Source organism: Thermobia domestica, chromosome 5 (genome assembly GCF_964235325.1).
Source record: "Thermobia domestica chromosome 5, izTheDome1.hap1.1, whole genome shotgun sequence".
NCBI lineage: Eukaryota > Metazoa > Arthropoda > Insecta > Zygentoma > Lepismatidae > Thermobia > Thermobia domestica.
This window is the reverse complement of record NC_137458.1, coordinates 218,162,388-218,183,911: the sequence shown is the minus strand read 5'-3', so window position 1 is coordinate 218,183,911 and position 21,524 is coordinate 218,162,388. Positions and strand designations below refer to the sequence as shown.

General features: G+C 33.4%; 2 protein-coding genes across 5 annotated transcripts in view; both read right to left on the bottom strand.

The window, feature by feature from the left end:
* The window catches only part of bsk (mitogen-activated protein kinase dJNK), a 441,364-nt gene that overhangs the window by 224,621 nt on the left and 195,219 nt on the right, over nt 1-21,524 (bottom strand). The window lies entirely within an intron of this gene.
* Nucleotides 3,803-10,760, bottom strand: LOC145686408 (uncharacterized). Its single transcript, XM_081759698.1, has 2 exons — nt 10,631-10,760; nt 3,803-10,228 (listed from the first exon to the last, which is right to left on the bottom strand). Exon 2 carries the CDS (start codon nt 10,226-10,228, stop codon nt 5,606-5,608), a length of 4,623 nt encoding a protein of 1,540 aa, XP_081615824.1. The 5' UTR covers nt 10,631-10,760; the 3' UTR covers nt 3,803-5,605.

The window sequence follows — 21,524 nt, the reverse complement described above, 5'->3', positions numbered from 1 at the left end:
ATACGAAGACCTACTTTATTTACAAGTGCTCTTGGTAATCCAGCAATATCTGTATACAGACGCCCATACATTTCAAACGATTTACTATTTTTAATATAATTAGCACGTTGTTGAAAACCTACATTAGCATTACCAATTGTATCAAATTGCTTAGCGGTATCTTTATACCACATACCTAATTTCAAATGTGTATCAGAAGCATCACGGGAATAATTTAATAATGTTTCAAGGTATGCACGATAAGGATAAAATCCTGATGAAGAAGTAATTAATTTATCATTTAATGAAATGTCAATTTGACTAAATAATGAATGTAGGAAATTATTTGTTGGTGCTACAATATCGGTGTCAGCTAATGCTGTGCCATCAGGTTTTGTAATTTTACAACGTACGTAAAGATAAAGATATGCAGTATGAATAAATTCTCCTGTTTCACCGGGAATAAAAAATTCAATAGGTCCATCAGAACTTAATGTTGAAATTGGTCGATATTCAGCATTAAAGCAAGATTCAATTGCAGTTTGCGTCATTGGAGTACTAAATAAATCGAAATCGTTGGTACAGCATTCCACACTGCTTGAATTAAGTAGTGCCATTATGAAAATATATCTGTAACACGACTTATTTTTCTTTTTACTTTTCTTTTGCTTTTGCTTTTGTTAGTACGCTTACGTTTAGTTGGAGGCCCAAAACGAACGATTGCTGGAGCTTTACGCCTGCGTGGCCGTCTCTTACCACTTCCAGTTAATAACTGACCAACTTTGTTAACAGCTTTTGTCTTTAATGTTTCACCAGCTTCTTTTACACGTGCACGAACAGATTGTTTAAATGGTTTATCTTCTAATACATCCCCCGCTACTTGTATTCCCGTTTGTAATGCCTGTCGACCTAAAGTTTTTGCACTCTGTTTAAGAAATGGTAATGCAAAACGAAATAATCCTTGGAAGAAACTACCTATACCATGTCCCCGTTGATATACAGGTCCTGAAAAGTATGGGATACCATGTCCGTAATGTCTTCTAAATTTCATTCTGAATAAAATTAATTAATTTTTATTAGGAGAGCGCTTAAAATGAAGTGTAACACTTAGTGTCCCAGAACGAAATGGCAAATTTCGTCCTGCATGATCTTTTAATAGTATTTCAATACTGTTAAATGAAAACTTTGCAAGTGGTAGATAATGAATATCTTGAAATGTTATTGTATCCACTTTACCATATTTAACATCTGATATTGTTGCAATACGTAATAATGGGGCTTTTGTATCACCTAAAAACTGATATTGTATGATATCAGTGTAAATAAATATTTGATGTGGGTAACCAATATCAACATATGGTTGTTTAATTCCACGTCTATAGAAAACAAGATCTTTATGTTTACGAAGTCCTAATTGTAATGCTAATGTTGGTGATAATAATGCTCCTTCAACACGATTAGTACAATCTACTTGTACAATATTTGATACAGAAAATTTTATCTCTTTTGTTATTTTATTTAATTCATCAACGATATGATGTGCGGAGTGGTAATATCCACTGACAATTTTACTTTTTTGTGCTTCTTCATTTTTTATTTTATATCACATTTTCCCCATCGTTAACATTATAGCATGTTAAAGGAACATGCAATTCACTTAATCCTACATACCAATCGGTTTCTGATAATTGAATATTATTTTTTAGTTGATTTATGAAATGTGATGGACTATTTGTAGGATATACATCAGTACTAGCGTTTGATACAAGTGTAATGTAAAAACTATCATCTATACTTTCAGAAATCATTTTCGTTTAAAGTGAAGTGTCAAGTTTGAAGTTCCAAATTCAAATGGCAATTTTAAACCGTGCTCATCTTTTAAGTTTACTTCAATTGTGTTAAAATAAGATTTTACAACTTTAGCGTATTGTGGTGTGTGAAATAGAAAACATTTTACATTTCCATGCTCAATATTATATGCACTAACTTTACGAAGTAATGGTCCAATATCTTCTTGTTGCTTTACAATATCAACACAAACATTAAGAATGTTTGGTATATTGTAATCTAAATTGCATAAAAAGTTTGCACGTGTTATTTGTGGTACTTCTACATTAGCAGGTTTTAGAAAAACAATATCTGTAAACGCAGTTGTATTTTCATTTATATATCCAAGTAAATGTTGTAATCCCTGTGTCATTCGAATGAGAAAAAAAAAATCTTTTAATTTTAAAGAATGTTTAATTCCAACTTGATTTTTATTTTTATAATATTTTAACAAGCGCAAGTGTTCAGGAATCATATCTAAAATGGATGTAATAGAAGTATAGTATCCTGGTGTAATATTAATGGTTGCAATTTGAACTTCATCATTAATTACGGCTTCTATTTCAATTTTTTCCTTTTGACGAACATTATAAAAACTAAAAGGTACATTAAGCTGTGTTAATGCAACATACCATTCTCCCTCACTTAAGTGAATAGGTTCTGCTAGCTTTACTATAAATGAAGAAGTTGTATTATTACTAAAAATTTCAGTACTTGCATTTGAAGGAAGAGTAACATAGAAATCATGTTTTATCATTGAAGTCATTATGAAGACTGAACAGAAATTGTTTTAATCCATGAATTCATACTTGACGGATATCCTAACCATTTTACATACATCATACCTTTCTTTCGTTTTAATACTTTTTCGATTAAATATGTCTTGTTTGAATTCACATTTATTTTTTGTAATTCTTGTGTATAAAATATACCTTTAATTTCTTCATCATTCCAATCTTTTAATTTATATGTAATAGGATTTGTCGGAATACATTTATCAACGATAAATATTTCTTGAGACCATTTTGGTAAATATCCCTTTTCTAACTTATGCTTATATTTACTAACACGTACATAATCACCCGGGTGAAATTTACATGTTATTTTCTTTTTATTCATTTTATCACCGTACAATGTATTCCAAACTTGATCAACATTAGAATGAGTTACATCTGCAGGTGCCATTTTAATACTACTATGATACGTGTGATTATAATTTTTTACAATTTGCTCTAACACATCTATATAACGATATGTATTCTTAGCAGTAAAATAACGATACAATTTTTCTTTTAGTGTTCTTATAAATCGTTCTGCTAATGCACATTTAATTTCTGAATGTACACTATAATGATTAATTTCATATTCTTTAAATATTCGTTTTACATAACGATTATAAAATTCTGTACCTAAATCAGTTTGTACATTAAACACAGGAAGTTTAAAATTTTTTAAAATTTTTCTGATTGCTTTTGCCATTTCAGGACCTGTTTTTGTTTTTAAGGGAAGACAATACGCGTACCGAGAAAAAATATCTATACAACATAATATATACTTATAATTTTTGTTATACTTTGCAATATTTTGCATATCTGCTAAATCCATTTGTAATGTTTCATTTGGTGCACTAACATAATATTGTTTACGTTCAAACACTTTACGTGCTGGTGCATGTAATGTATACGCATCTTGAGATGCTAACCAATCTTTAATTTTCTTTTTCGATAAATTTGTTTTTCTTTGTAGTGTTTTAATACTTGATAAGGAAGCAGGATTCGTATAATCATAATATAATTTTGACAATTTTACCATTTTTACATTTTATAATCTTTCCAATTTTTAAATATATTTGCTACGATTGTTGGACTTTTTGATTTTTTAACTTTGCTATGTGATTTAACTATAGGTGTGGAAATAAATTCCCGTGGTACATTAATATCATCTAATAAACTTTTAAATTCATGAATACCTATGGGATTTCTAGAATATTTACGTGTACGAACAACATCATTTACTAAATCGATAATATTAGATCCTGGTATTATTTTTCCTTGAATACGTACTGTTCCCGTTTGATCCCAATGAATTTTATCAGAACTTGTTAACTGTTTTAATAATAGATGTTTTCCTTCGTTGTGTTTTCGGTACTGAATGTAAAATGTCCGATACAAAGGGTAAAATAGAATTATTCTTTTCTTCAGCTGATGATGTTTCAACAACATCTTTTTCAATAATAGGTAATGTGATAGGATTTTGTGAAACAGATGAAGTATAATTTAAATACTGTTGTAATGCTTCTTGATACAATTTCCATTTTTCATCAACACTAAGATTACGACGTTGTAAAATATTATTCATTTCTTCATCTAATCGTGATTGATGTGAATCTATTGATTTTATATTTGCATGCATTTGATGCATTGCATTATCAGGAACTAATATCATTTTACGAAATTCAGACATAGTTATCTTCCAAACAAACTACTTGCTACTGCACCAAGTAATGGTCCTAAAATTAATGGTAAAAATGCCCCACCTTTTTGTAATAAAATTTTCCTTTTCTTATTAATTGCTGTACGTTGTGCAGATAAAGCTCGCAAGATCTTTTTATGTCTACGTAAACGTTGCTTCTGACGCGAATTCAATGGAATATTTCCTTTTATTGTGTTTTTAGCAACTTGTGAAATAGTACGTATTAAATCACCAGATGCATGTCGTATAATTTGTTTTCGCTTTGCGCTTTTGCATTTGCATAAAGCGCGGAGAGTATCAATGTGTTGTTTCACCTTCAACATCTTGAACTAAACTAAACGTAAACGACTGAATTACTGTCTTTTACATTTGCATATACATGCAATGTTTCATTAGGAAAAATATTTGTACGTAATCGTAATGCATCATTTGTTTTCTGAGTTAAGTCAAATAACAAATAAGTGTGAGGTTCACGTGTTACATCTTCGAACACATTCACAACTTGTTTACTATATCGTGGCATAATTTGTCTTGCTAAATATTGTATTTGTAATTTATCACGAGGATTTTTAAATACTATAATATAATGTGCATTTAAACTTATATCACGAGCATGTTTTCCTTTTGGAAATAAATTTTGAACAATAAATATTACTGTTAATTTTTTATGATGTGCATATTTTGTAAATAAGTTTGCAACATCACCATTGGTTTCAGACATTAAATCATCTAATATTAATAATGAATTTTCTTGTATTTCAAAATTATTCATGTCTGGAATTCCCTCTACGTAGCGAATTTGTGCAGTTGCATCCAAATTTGGAATGACTGCACCGTAACACCATACAATTTCATTAAATTTCATAGTAAACATTTGATCGCGTTCATTTAATAAACGATTTACAAAACATGTTTTACCTGCACGTGAAGGACCAGCAATTAAAATGGTTGATGGATGTTGAAACTTTAACATCTTGTATTAAAATGAATGCACACAACAGATACCATACTTTATATATACAATCATTAACACACTCACACAATTAACAAAAATAAATTAAAAATAAATTAAGAATAAGTTAAAAAATAAATATTAAAACTTGAAATGACTAAAATCACAGCTTAGCTGTTGTTATGAGTATACTTTGGTCTAGAATTTATGAGTTTGCACAGGAAACGATGGAATAAATAAATAAATAGTGATAGTCTACTATTGTTCTGTTAAAAATAAATAAAATCAATCACTTATAAGCCAAGCTAAAATTATTCTACAAAACCATGAGGTAAACTTCGAGTTTTTGGTATCGGTCCGTTATTTTGTATATCGTCAATTCGTTTTCGTTTTTTGTTTACCTCTTGGTGTTTTCGTCTCATTACGTGAAAAGATTTTGAAACCATGTTTTCGCACGATACTATTTGGATTATCTATGATGGTTGAATTAATTTCTCCTGTTACTAATCCATAGAAACTCTCAAAGTTTATTCTTTGAGAGGTCCTATCATTTAGTGAAATTCCCCGAATTTTGTGAATATAACGAAATTCCCCTGAGGCATTTTTAAGCCTCATACTATAATTTTTTGGCCCTAACCCTATAAACGTCACAAACTCCCACCCTTGTTCTATTTCATTAGTCAGATCACCCAAATAGTTTCCAAGCTTCAACGGAGGTTCACTATCTTTTTTACACGTAAACATAATACTGTCTGTATCACAATAAATTACGTCATTAGGTCCTACAGTCACAAGTAAATCAAATAATTGTAGCCTGGCCCATGAGGTAATAAAACCAGCAAGTATGACGTTGGAAAATTCCAGAGGTACATTCTCAGTTTCCAGGTCTTTATATGTGAGAATGAGATGATCTTCACCAATTGGAATAACACTATGAACCTCATACCGCGGTGTGGTAAGGTACCTATGAAACTCTGTCCCACTATCAACAATAACACACTGCGTCATATCTGTGCGCTGCCCCCATTTTCCGTATAAGGAATTGAGGTACAACTTCGCGCATTGTCTAAGTCCAGGGTTCGACCTAATATTATCTTTATTTAATTTTATGCCTTCATGAGCATAATAATCGTCAATGTATTTTTCCTTGTCTTCTTCAGTTTTACACCAAGCAGGATAGCCTGAGGCTTCCTGCTTCATTTGAAGAAACGTATTCACATAGTCCCGGAATAAACTAGGTGAATTCCGATCTTCAGATCCCATTAGTTCGAATTCAAAAATTTCATAAATTTTGACGATCTTATAACCGTTTGCAAAAGCACGGTGAAGCTCTGGTGTACAAAATGTTCCAGTTAATGCACGTTCAGAATCACTATGTGTGCAATTGTCATTAGTTTGTTCTTCTTCCATACATAGCCTGCAAAGCCCGAAAAGTAAACGGCCTTGCGCTACGTACGGCAAAACAGGAAAAAAGAGTTGTTTTGGAGCCAATACGGTACATTTTACAATACCATGAATTTTTCCCACATCTGGGAAAACCGGCCCCTTATGTATCATAGGCGGTCCCACCGGAAGAGGTTTCCTTGCCATTACCCATGGATATAACGATGTGATATCAAAATATTTTATTTCTTCATCGTCCGCACAATTCACATATGAACGGAAAACTTCTGTTCGTCCGCCGTTGTAGCAACTCTTAGGAATAAGAAAGTCGTCGGTAGTACTGCAATGTTCTTTAAGGAACTTTTGCAAGTCTACATCTGTGCGTACTTTATCATCCCAAGAGCACTCACATATTTCATACAAATTCATTTTGAGAATTTCTGTGAAATATTTCCGACGGATTTCCGTGTGTTCATACCTTTTTTCAAATGTGTTGTACGGACCATGCGCGTTATCTATTATCGCGTTACGATTATTCGGGAAACAGGTCTTACAAGCATGCCAGTAACAACCCATAAATTCAAAGACAGCATTGAGCTCTGCATGGTAACCATCAACATTATACCTGCCAAAAGATTGTTCTCCATTTCGTCCAGCATGCTGAATTTCTATACCCATCTGGTGCTCCATATATTTTAGCCATTTCATTGCTTTCTTACTTGTTTTTGTTTTATGATGGAACCCCAAAGGTGGTATAATAGAGATACTTTCTTCTGGAAGATATGATGTTCGATATGTTTGCATGGCTAAACTTGCAATTGTTGACGAAACAAGAAAACATTGTAAACCACCCGTTTTCTCTTCTATAATATTACTAAATTTGATAACACCTTCTGTGAGAATTCTCACATCGTTTTCACAGTACTCCAGCATATCCTTTTGCAAATTAAATTGCTCTCCCAGTTGCACACGTTCTTGGTGCCATACCTCCAACCGTTGTCTTTCTTCAGTACTTCGCGATTCAGGGTCATAGTATTCTATTCTCGGATAGGGTCCTACATAATTTTGATTTTCTACTGTGTTAAACAGGTATGGGAAATCTCCCTTCTTTAAATTTTCAGAAAGGCCTAATGTCTTCGGGAGTCTTGCCAACTTGACCCCGAGGAAAAGATAAGAATCCCTGAAAATGATTTTCTTATCAATAGAAATACTAAAAATCTTCTGACCCTGAATTAAGGTTTTTGGAATAATATGCTGAGACTCAATGAGAGATCTCAAACAGAAAATGCTGTCAAAGCGTGAAGCATTATGTGCAATTACACAAACCTTATTAAATTCGGGTCTATCTAGTAATATGTGTGAAATAAACTCGTCTATGGTTTTAAAAGAAAACGAGCGGTTACCGTTTTTATCGCCACATGTACTGCATGGCTCATCAATGCCTTTGTTTATACAATCATGGCATACGTGTCTAAGACACACTAAGCATACAACATGTTCCCGTTCGCCACGTTCATTTTCAGGTTTCAGCATGGTCTCTACATCATAAACAATATAAAGAAACATCTTGATATGAGTTGGTTTCAGTTTCTTCACATAACATGAGTGACCTTCCTGTACATGTTCACGACAAGTACTGCAGAAGTATTCACCACATGCATGATCCGATTTCCGACTTCTTAAATCATAGATTGCATTACACTTGGTGCAGACCTTAACATATTCGCACACACTCTTGCCAATTTTATTACCTTTCAAGTGATTGTCAAAACATTCACCCCTAGTAAAATATCTGTTGCATGCATTACATTTCATTTTATACATGTTAATGTCCACTTTATGCACATGTTCGCAAGATGAACACATTAACTCACACTTATGTGATCGATTTGGACCATTAAAAGGCATTAAACAATTTAAACAATACTTCCTCTTTCTTAGAAATGAAGTAATTGTTCTAATAGGACGAAAATGTCCAATACTACCCCTCTCATCATAATAGATATAAATTGGTTTTGCTTCCTTTAAATCTGGTTGTTGCACTCCTGTTTCTGGGTAACGTACTCTAAATTCACGCTTTGTTTCGGGAACTTTTTCATATATAATAATTTGATAATTTGGACTCAAATGATTTTGAAATAGTTCAACATCATTAAAATCCATTCCATTTTTTCCTTTAAAGCTAACACCTGCACGTGTACAGAGGGCAATAGCTCTACTCTTTAATTCATGACGGTTTTGATCTGTTAAATGACTCAAATTTCGAAGGGTATCGGTATGCTTTGCTATGCCCCAAGCGATACTTTTAGGTAAACAAAGTTTGTCAGTATCGCTTCCCGGAAGATCTACCAAATGTTGTACCAAAAATTCATTCAAGGGTAAATATTTGTTTAGTGAGGAATTGTTACTTCGACTTCTTCCAGCACCAAACATCGAATTTACTATATGGAAACGAAATAGGATATTATCACCTAAAAGAAAGTCTTCATTACTATTTAAAACTCTAGTAATGGAAGATAAAATGAACTTGGCAGAAATATCTTTGCGGCGTCTCCATGGAACATACACTGCTTTGTTATCCTTACTATTCGAGGAATCAATGTACATTCCAACAAAATCATTAGGTCTTGCATTATTAAGAACATTATTTAATGCAAAGTTCATTAAGTTTTCAATATAGGCCGCAGGATTTCTGATTTCTTCATTTCCCCTTGGCCTTACCGCAATTTCATGTCCCACTAAGTTAAACTTAGTGAAACTCTTTCTGCTTTCGTGTGCAACTTCGAAGTTACCTTCCCCTGTATTATGAACATCTCTTTGATCACTACGATCAACCATAGGAACGTAGCCGGATGTGCTAGGCTGTGGAGACCGCATCCCGTAACCCCGAATATCCCGTGAACATTGTACACTTGATGATTGTATTTCTTCTTCAGTTACAACATCCACAGGATTTTGACCATTTTCACATAGTTCATTCAATAAGGTCTCCATATAATCAGATGTTCCAAATTCGTCTCGATTAACTATAACTGCGGAATTTTGAATCATATGCGTACCATCTGCGTCACTATCTAAATGTTCATTAATCTCATCGATTAAATTGAAATCTTCTTCTTGAAGTATGTTTTCCAAGGTTACATTTTCTTGGTGGACCGAGGTTACGGAATTCTCATTAACAGATGGCATCACATTATTATTATTATTAACCAAAATAAAACGCGATCCAAAATTGCAAAATTCGGCTACCTCTACGGCATTTATCCTATCACCTTGGGTGCAATTAAAATAATTAAAATGGACGTATTTATCATGTGCCCACTGGTACATGATTTGTTCACGGAAAAATCCGTGTGCGAACAATTCAACGATGTCAGCGCTAGACATCGTGTATTGTAATATAACTGCTTGATTATCATGGTAAAAATTAAAAAGAGCAGATAGCAAGGTATCATACCTTTCGCTGCCGCGTAGTCCCTGCCTCTGCTTATCCATAATTCTCCACCAGGTCTCCAACACGCGTTCCTTTGTATTGAGTCCTTCAATCACTCCCGCCAAGTAAATTTCATCAACTTCATTGAATTCGTTTACCGAGGATGTGCCGAGGAATTCCATCTGAAAATACATGTAAAATAATTTTCAGTATTTTATAAACAAACAAATACATACAGCATATACAATAGAATTTTCATCTTGAAAAAATCATCAAAACTGTTATACTGTGAAAATATTAAAATTTTTAATAAAACACTTAATGGGTGTAAACCGAAAAAATATTTAAAAATATGATCTAAAAATAATAAATACATGTGATCGCTAAAATCGTTATACACAAATGTAATAAGTTTAAATAATTGTATTGCTGTATTCAAATACACGCATATATATATATATATATATATATATATATATATATATAACCTATTAAGTATAAGTTTCATTAACATTTAATATTTCTTTCAAAAGCATCAAATTCAATCTTAAATAATCAAGTATGTATAATAAAAATGGACTTACGATTTTCTTCTAATTTAATCTGCTAACTCTGGTGAAAGTCTCACAACAGTTCTTTTTTCCCTTTAACGTTTTTTTATGCTGTCTCTTGCGCTCTCTGCTATTCTTAAATCTTCTTTATATATGTACAACTGCAACAATATAGTTAATATTAATACTCTTTTCTAAATATAATATTTTAGTATTTCTTTAAATATATGTTTCTATAAATTTATTCGGTAAGTAAATATCGTGTTGAAGGTATGGTTACCAGTGAACATTTGATAACGTTTCTTCATCCATGCGTTATATATACTATACTGCTCACAACGCACAAAAAAAAGAAATTCCTAGCCTTACTAAGAAAGGAATTTTTAAACCCGTAACACAAGTTCACAAATGAAATTTGCTCTTACGAGTAATTTATTAGGAGAATATAAATAATTACGATAGAATAAAACATACGAAAGGTTACATAAATAAATAAATAAGGAGTTTGCATCGGAAGCAAATTAATAAAAAATAATACCACAATTACAAATTACAACACGTTATGTAATATTACTGTTACTAATTTACAATATGTAAAAGCACCTGCGTACGAGACTACAAAACTAAATGGTTTTGGGTACGAGATTACAAAACTAAATGCCTTTGGGTACAAGATTATATTTCACGCCACAAACCGTGTTACATCCTATACAGGTAGTATTGTTATACTTAGTGTAAATAATATAATTAATTTCGTTATAAAATTACAATTAATGCAAATTATGCGTATACCTTTACTAATGTTTAAAGTTACATTTACCAAACGTGCACAAAAATAGTTAATACATTCTCATGCTTTTGTTCGGTTAAGTTATTAAACTTTGGTAAAGTTTGTAAAACTTCGGGAAGTTCGGTTAGGTTCGGTAATTTTCGGAACCATTCGTGTGGTACAATTACCAACATGTATAGGCATTGTGTATAAACGCTTATGCTTATGTTCGGTAATGTTCGTAAAACTTCGGAAATCTTCGTGTTAACTTGTTCAAATTTTCAATTATTGTTGTTTTATAATAAGATAATATTATATTATAAACCTTATTACATATACTACATATCATTAATGTAAAGAAAATACATTAAAATCCATCCGCCATGTTTGTTTCTTTAAACAATGCCATCTGTACACATAACATTCACATTAGTGTGTATAAGACTGTGCGTGTGTGTACATGTACCATACCAAGTTACCGAGTGTTGTTTGTTTTTATAACCGGCAATACCCCGCGCAGTTTCCGGCCGGCAATATTTTACGCGTCCCGCGTCGCGAAACCTTTTTCCGGGCGCAAATACCGCGCGGCGCGCACCGGTCGCGGTAAAAAGGCGCGAAAATGGTATTTATTTTAGTAATATCATTCATTTTATCTATTAATATAAAAATATAACCTGTAATAAGCATATTTGCAAAGTTTCAAAAAAATCGACGCCATATTGTTTATGCAAATTCATTAAATTTTTGTTTTCAATTTACAATGTTCTAAGCTGCATAGTAGTGTTCCTTAGGTCCTAACGATCAAGAAAATACTTTCCTTTTTTTCTACGACCAATAGTTTGGCGTAAAAAGCCAAAAATGTAATGTGACACCCCCTACATAACGATCCGCCACTGTTAGCTTTCCAAAAAATTGTTCAAGTTTATCATGTAAGGTGTCTTTCTATATAGATTTTGACCTGACAAATCGATTTCTGTAATCCATTTTGTCGTACAATCAATGGTTTAGGAGCTACGCCCATTTAAAATTATTTTTAAGTTACATTGTTCTAAGCTGTATAGTAGTGTTCCTTAGGTCCTAACGATCAAGAAAATACTTTTCTTTTTTTCTACGACCAATAGTTTGACGTAAAAAGCCAAAAATGTAATGGGACACCCCCTACATAACGATCCGCCACTGTTAGCCTTCCAAAAAATTGTTCAAGTTTATCATGTAGGGTGTCTTTCTATATAGATTTTGACCTGACAAATCGATTTCTGTAGTGCATTTTGTCGTACAATCAATGGTTTAGGAGCTACGCCCATTTAAAATTATTTTCAAGTTACATTGTTTTAACTGAAATTGTAGTGTTTCTTAGGTCCTATCCTTCAAGAAAATACTTTTCTTTTGTTTGTACGAACAATAGTTTACCGTAAAACGTAATACCAGTCCGCTCCCTTCCCTTGTAAAAAATCTAAAAAAAATAAAAATTGTTCAATTTTATCGTGTAGGGTGTCTTTCTATATACATTTTGACCTGACAAATCCATTTTTCTAGTCCGTTTTGTTCTACAATGATTAGTTAACGATTTATGAATATTTAAAGTTATTATACGGCAAAAATCGTACTTTTTTACCATTAGCGTCACCTATATAGTTATAATTGTCAGTACCATGCATGTTTTTGTGCGGTCAACACCAAAAAACTTTTCGGTCTACTGATATTTGTAGAAACGGCAATACCTCATACGTTTACCGACAAATCATTTCCCCACCATATTTTACTTGTTCGTATACAGTTTTCGTATGTGCTTCAAACATGGAAGAAGAAGAAGAAGACGGCAATTTTATGTTAGGTATGTATGAACATTTTAAATTTGCGTGTGCTCTACATAAACATATCTGCTAATTCCATTTGTAATGTTTCAAATGGTACACATATCTTTAAAATAATGCTAAATTGTTAAAAAAATAATCACTCAAATGCATTTACATATTCACTTACAATCTTAATTTATTCTCTATAATCCATCCGTATAATCATATTTCGTATACGCCACTGTTCTCAAATCGTTTGAATTGTCTTAACTTCCATCCCATTCAACGTTCATTAAAGACCGGTTCAAGCATGGATAGCAAGTATGCATATTCACGCATTTTTTTCCCATCCCTCTCTCACACATACAAATATACATACATACATACACATGGAACGTTAATAAATTATTGATAAGGCAGGCATGCTCACTGGTAAACCGTTCATTTCTATTGCTCATTGTAATGTTTTCCCTTTTCTTTATTTTATGAGAGCAACGTTTCTCCTTTACCCTAGCCAGCATAATTGTGGGACGTAAAACTTATGATTTCATTGTAGTTTTACTGTTTCAGGTCCCGGGTTTGATCCCGGTCCCCCACCATTCAAGATATATGTGAGCTTCCTCTCACTTTCTTTATTCTACCATTTCATGAAAACAACGTCTCTCATTTAACCTATGAAGCATAATTGTGGGACGTAAAACTTATGATTTCATTGTAGTTTTACTGTTTCAGGTCCCGGGTTTGATCCCGGTCCCCCACCATTCAAGATGTATGTGAGCTTCCTCCCAGTTTCTTTATTCTACCATTTCATGAAAACAACGTCTCTCATTTAACCTATGAAGCATAATTGTGGGACGTAAAACTTATGATTTCATTGTAGTTTTACTGTTTCAGGTCCCGGGTTTGATCCCGGTCCCCCACCATTCAAGATGTATGTGAGCTTCCTCCCACTTTCTTTATTCCACCATTTCATGAGAACGTCTCTCATTTAGCCTATTAATCATAATTGTGGGACGTAAAACTCAAAGATTTCGTTTTCTCCCACTTTCTATATAGTCTTTCAAGAGCTTTCGGTGTACAGCGAAGCACTATAAAAGATCCAGTTGCCTTAATCATCAGTCTTCCTTAGCTTATAGCGTATAATTGTTGGACGTTAAACTAAAATATTTCATAAAGCTCTACTGGATGGGGTCCCAGGTTCGATCCCAGTTCGCACCGTGTGGCCTTTGTGCTGCACAATCAACATGTGCGTGATCTTCCTCGGGGTTCTCCCATCTTCTCTCACATAACTTGTATAAGGGCTACACGTTCAAACTTCATTCACATTTACATACACGATCATTATATTTACTAGTATTTCCACCGCTGTTAAAAATTTAACTCAAATCATGTTAAGTTTATTATTCTAACAATCATTAAAGCTAAATCATTGCTGACCTACTCATTATCGTGAAATCCAAACCATCCCACCTAAAATCCAAACCGTGTCTCTCACTCAATCAAATTCCAATCGCGCTAATACAAAAAGTATATTAAGGGAAAACGCCTCCCCACGCTATGATCACAAATCATATCAATAAAACGTATAAGAATTCTTACCTTTTAATTGTAGAAGAAATAACTTTAATTACAGAACAAACACCAACTACGCAACACACACACACACCTAATCAGATAATGAGATACATATATAATCTACATTGCGTTTTTAAACACGGAGATTCCCTCACCTGTCTTCCCTCATACTTTTTTTTTCAAGTTAAAGCCCTGTGGATTGTGTAATCCCCAGCTGCTACAAATCGTTCCCATGGTCAAGTTACCAAAACTTTTACAATAACAACAACATATTAACAAAGCATAAAAGAAAAAAAAGAATTGTCTCTTCTAAAAGTAGAAAAAATATATAGCATGCATTCATTCACATTTTGCCTCTCATTCACGTAAACACGGGTAGTCTATTTTTTTCTCATGGTTTTTCAACACACACACACACACAGACATATATATATATATATATATATATATATATATATATATATAGAATCAATAGGGCTTTTCAATATAATAGAGGGATTCTCATTCTTAGAACGGATACACATAATAGTTCATTCACATCTGCCTTCTGATTCACGTAAACAGGATGCAGGGTAGTCTGTTTTTTTTCTCACTCTCTTGGGTCTTGGAAACACGAGATCTCTTTTTATGCTTCATTACATCTTTCTATGAGTTAATATATAAGAATATAATTAGAACTCTCTTAGACCCAAACATCTCATACATGGTTCACTAAACAGCAATTATCAATCACACAGAGTATAATCGTTCTCTCCTCTCCCTACATCTCTTTCTTACCACATCACCTGTGTTTTTTTTTCTCAATTTTCAATACACACCCACATCCCACATTTCCTCTTCAATTCCATTGAATCTAGTACACCTGCGGTTGTTTTTCACATCCTGTTACCTTATATTACAGGATGTTATTCCACACTTCCCCCACTACTCTGCATTCATCTTTATACCCAATATTGTCTTCCTTTTGTTTTGATTACCCCTCCCCCCCTTTTTTTTATCCTATATGTTTAACATGAGGTCCGATAAGCGCATAGGACTACTTGAATGAAATGGTGGAATAAAGAAAGTGGGAGGAAACGGGGAAAAAACCCACGCATACGGTGTTTGTCCACCACAAAATTCACTTGGCGGGAGCAGGGTTTGAACCCGGACCCCATGCACCAGAGTTGAACGCTCTACCACTAAGCCACCGCGGCCCCCGGTTAGACTAAAGGAGACGGTGATCAAGAGAAATGGATGGAATGGTGGAATGAAGGTGGGAGGAAACGGGAAAGCCCGAGAAAACCTACGCACACAGTGTTTACCCACCATAAAGTTCACTTGGCGCGAGCTGGGATCGAACCAAGGACACCATGCACCAGAGGTGAGCACTCATCCACTGAGCCACCGCGGCTCAAAACTTGAAATAGGAAGTCCTTAAATAAATGGACGTAGCCAGCACTTAAGAAAATTTCGTTAAGGGGGAGAGGAGGAGGCAAAGACGATATGAACGTTGTCTCTCTTCAGTATATCATGGGAAAACGTTTGAACTGTTTCAGATGAATTTTGGAAATTAGTATGTTATACTTCGGCCGAGTTGGGTTTTTGTAATTTCATTTAAATTCAAATATGTATCGTAAGGGACAGAAGAGGGGAATATTATATCTTACAAATATTTTCTTTAAAATCTATTTTTCTCGTGCAAAGAACGAAGATTTCAGCTACTCATTCTATATTGCTTTCTGATGAGTATATATTATTTTTTTAAAAAATGTAGTATTATTTAGGAAATATATATGTTGACGACATTTCATGGAAGTGATATTTTACAATTTATAATAGCTTTTCGTTTGCATTGGGAAGAATTTCCTAGATGAAACATTCTTTTAAGTGACTTGCAAGTATGTCAGTGAAAAAATTATATCAATGTAGCTTATTTGTTGTCATGAATTGAAAGGTCCATTTGCTATATCAACAATGTGCTTACTAGCATCGTTATTTTTGTATTTGAATTCATTTTCTCTACATTTTGTTGTTTATCAGTATGTGTTTCTTTTTATCCTCCTTTATATTATTTTCGTTGATGTATTCATTTCAATGTCTTCTCTACGCAAGATTGACAGATGGTTACTACACTCACTTGTTATATCATTTCAATATTTCATACAATAAGTGGTTGATTTTACTCGTTCGTTAGTAAAGACAAAGATCGAAGCTAGATCTAGCGTTTTGAAGTCGACAACACTGACCATTTGCCCATGAGAAACTTGAAACTTCAAGTACTAGTAAATAACCATTATATGTTATAGAAGTACGCTGGGAAATTGTCTCAATTGAAGTCAGGTTACAGGAGAAATTTATGCCATTTAACAGCTCTACATGGAGTTTTTCGTGTTGGCTATGACTTTATTCAAGATTAGTATCATGTGTAGTCCCAATTAGCTTTGCTGAGGTTATCTGTAGCCTTAGTACGAAGTTAAGTCCTTGCGCAACTTCTTCCCACGCATTAAGAACTATCTCCTATAGCTCGTTAACTCTCCTTGGTGGGTTGTGAAGCCAATTTTCCTGCAGTTATAGTAACTTCTGCCCATTGAGTTTCTATTGGATTCAGGTCGGATGCTCTAGGAACGCATTTTAATTTAGGGAAAAATACGTTTAAAACACCATAAAAAAGATCAATTTAATGATATTTTTGTCTTTATGTGTGAAAGAAAACTCGTATATTTTACTAGCTGAAATACATGTTCTTCGCAAGAAAAGGAAAGTTCTATGGAAAACATTTGAAAGCTATATTTAAACCACTTACTCTTTTAGGATATGCATCTCAATTGAAGTATAAAATACCTTCCATCTCAAGCGAAGTATAAAATCTTTGACGCTGCCACATAGTACAATTCTCTTCTCCAGAAGGACCCAAAAGTATACAAAATTATATATATTTTGTGCTTTATTTTGACTTGTAGAATAGTGCTCCGTAGGCACAATGGCATTTTTAGAACACCCGATATATATATATATATATATATATATATATATATATATATATATATATATATATATGGAACAATCAAGTAGAAAACATTTCTCTAGACAGCACCTATATCCTACACGTCATTAGCAACTAAATTACAATCCTTAAAACAAAACAGGATAAATTTCAGGAGAGAAAACTATTTTTTCTACATAATGAACTAAATTATACGTTAAAGGGATCCAATTAGATATAAAACGGATATTATTATTAATTAGCTCCCCCTTCCACAATATACACATACAGTTCTTAAGTTCATTTTGCCGGTTCGTCTTCCAATTATAACATTTTGCTTCTTATTCCATGGAAACGTACGCTACTTTTATTTCCGGCCTAGCTTCAAGCTGATAGACTGATAATGGATAAAACGATATACAAAAAGTGAAGATATCGATACACCTAAATTCCATTACTATCTAAGGAAAAATAAGAAGACTAGAAGAAAAATGCATATCCTTGAATGACTTCTTTCCAAGTTCCTAAAAAGTTGTAACAACTGGAAACGAACAAAATCACACTCTTCGCTGGGTTTGTTAGGTATTATTTCATGCAGTAAACTTTTTTATAAATTAATTATTTAATTATTTCTTTTACGTAAAATAAATTTCACTGTGGTATGCTTTATGTACAGCAAAATGCAAACAGATTATTTGTTTATCTACTTAATTATTTATTTACTCGAATTTTTACACTTCGTTTTAGCGCCAAGACTACATACAATGAAGTTACAGTTAACATAAAATACGAACCACATAAGTACCTACTGGAACTCCTATCAATAGGAAAATGGTATTTATTGCCATTAGTTAACTGTTGATCCAAGTCATGGAAAATGATTTCGTTCATTTTACTTACTGATTTATTAACTGACGAGATACGTTTTAAATACATGTCCACTTGAAGCAGTTCTTGGCAATACGAGAAAATCGAACCTTTACGGACATGATAGGATTAAACGAAACCTATAATTTTTCAGGTGGTAAAATATATATCTAGAGACAAATGTTTTTTTCCTGGCTGGAACTAAGTATTTTATTGTATACAGATGCAAATGAGAAATAACTAATATTTAATTTAAATTTTAATTTGGAATTTTTTATGACACGTAACCTTTTGGTTTGCACTTCCTTAATTTTAATATTTAGAAGGGCCAAAGGAATGCGAATTATTCACTCGTACGGAAAGAAATATAAAAAGCACATGAGTCGTGTTGTACGTCTATTATAACATCCAAGTCTGCGGAATGTTCTAAAAGTGGAAAATATTTCACATACACTTTATATGTTAGATTCCGATATCCCCCACCGTTGTCAGAGGTTTTGAGCCGCATAACCTTTTTTTAAGCACACGAAAAGGAGTATGATGACACGTGATCAACTACCTGTGTTCGGTTTGTTTTGTTATTGAAGTCCAACGTCTCTTCAAGCATCGAAGCTATATGAGACTTGGATTTACAGTTTAAGGTGGAATTCAAATTACCTTCATGTGTTCAACGTTAACAAACCGGGAATCAAATGGGAACCACATACATCAAAGATGAGTGCGCTGGCCCCTAAATAAGCGGGAAAATGCCTGCTTTTGGGGGGTGAACTTTAAGGAGAAAGAAAACCAAAAATTTCCACAACTTCGCTTTTTTCTCGTACTTTAGCAACAAACAGTGACTGACGGTCACATTGTATCATGTCTGTCTGTCTGCCGAGGGTTATGGCTTATACAGTTACAAGAACTTATTACACTGAAAATTTAAGAATAGGAAGCTGGTAGGGAACATATTTAACTCTTTTGAGACTTCCACTTTTTTAGGTAAATTTCCGACTTTCAGTCAAGTAGCTATGGCGTCAAGACTATTTAACGTAATCATGGTTTATACCTCGCTTTGTTCGGAATGTTCCCAACTGTACCAGTCAAATTTCTTTAAATTTCTCTCCGGTACAAGACACGGACATGCGAATGTTACAAAAAAAAAAAAAAAAAAAAAGCTTCATTCCGAACAAAACGAAGTATGAACCATGATCCAGGGGTAAATAGTCTTGGTACTAAAATTCATTTACTATTTTTCCCGACCTATTTTTACCTAATAACTACTAATCTATTGTTATCAATAAGCTCTAGTGTCAAGACTCTTTACTGTAGGATCATTGTTCGTACCTCATTGTATTCCAATGAAGCATGTTTCCAACTATACCACTCAAATTTGGTGGACGACATTATAAAAATGCGAGTTCTGACAAATGCGACCAAATTATTAATCGTCCTGTATGTTTGCAGCAATTCTGAGATTAATATTTTATATTGAGGCTAAAAACTAGCCGAAGACTGTTGGGTGAGAGCATTATTCACGTAAAGATGTATAACAAGCTGATTCATAGCTGAGAGAATTACGACGGCACAATATTTGTTATGCGTCTGACTTATGTTATTTGTTGTGTGTAAATTTTTAGGTATTCAATGCAGACAGACAGCCGCCATATTAGCATTAAGAGAAGTGTTTCAATTAATACATGTGAATGGTTGCTCTTTTCAGAAGAAAAGGTGCTTACGGAGGAAGGTGCAGAACTTAGGCCTCGTCTGTGACTATAATAGTGATGGAACACGGATGAAATCGAAATATGTGCAGCTCCCGTTTTTTGATTGATGGACCAGTGGATGAAGATTGGTTATTAGGGTGGAGCGAAAAAATTTTTTTCGAAACTCGAATTTGGATAGGGGGCAAAAGTTGCATCATATCGTAGTACTTTACCATAGAAAATTTCAATTCTCTAAAATTATTTTTAGCCGGGGCGCAATGGTCCTGAAATTTGGGAATAATAAGACGGAAAGTGATCAACTATAAGCATTTTGCGAGGCTGTCATAAAGAAGCTTTTTGCTACTTAATAAGACTTCTGATATCCTACAATGAACTTTTGGCAGTATTGTTAATAGTACAATAGTTTGGTTGGTGGTGACAGTGACGTAAATAGGGGGAACGGGACTTGTGCCCCGGGCGTCGAATTGGGGCCGCAAAACTGGGCATATAATTATTTTCACTATAAAGCAAGGAAAGGAATTTTAGCAAACTAAATATCATTAAAAAAAATACCTCAGAAACTTAAAAGGACAACAATGACTCACTAACTATAAGATCATATCCATAGAGCATAAGTTAGCTTCAAAGCTATCTTTTGAGGGCATTGTAAAACCTTTGCAGCCAAAAGAGCCCGCAAAATTGAAGTTTAGTTCCAGCTTTTTGTGTTTTCATCTAACTTACATCGATTTAAGAGATTTGTAAAATGTCCGAGTATAATACTCGAGACAACAGCTTCATTGTTTTTCATAATTAAATATTCTATTCAAAAGCAAAAGATGTTGATTCATTCTAGATATATCCACATCCAAATATAATTCCGAAAACATTGCGATTTGCAGTTATTTCGTTAAGACTGTAAGAATGTGTCAAACATGCTACTCTCAGATCATTTGTCAATCAGTTACCAAGCAGTTTAGTGTTTTATCTTGTACTAAAAATTAAAATATGTACTACAATTTTGAAATCAAGCTTTATCACTTGAAGAAAGAATGGAATAGGAGAACTACTGTCTGATGCCAATATTAGAAGTCTTTTCGTTTGGTTGCGAAGCCTTTTCGTTTGGTTGGTCGGGGGGGGGGGCTAAGGCGAGTTCTTGCCCCGGACGATAACTAGCCTAGTTGTGTCGCTGGATGGTGAGTAAAAAATCATATTCGGTATTATTGATATTACTTGGACAAATAAATTTAAGAAAAGAGAAGGAAAGCCAAAA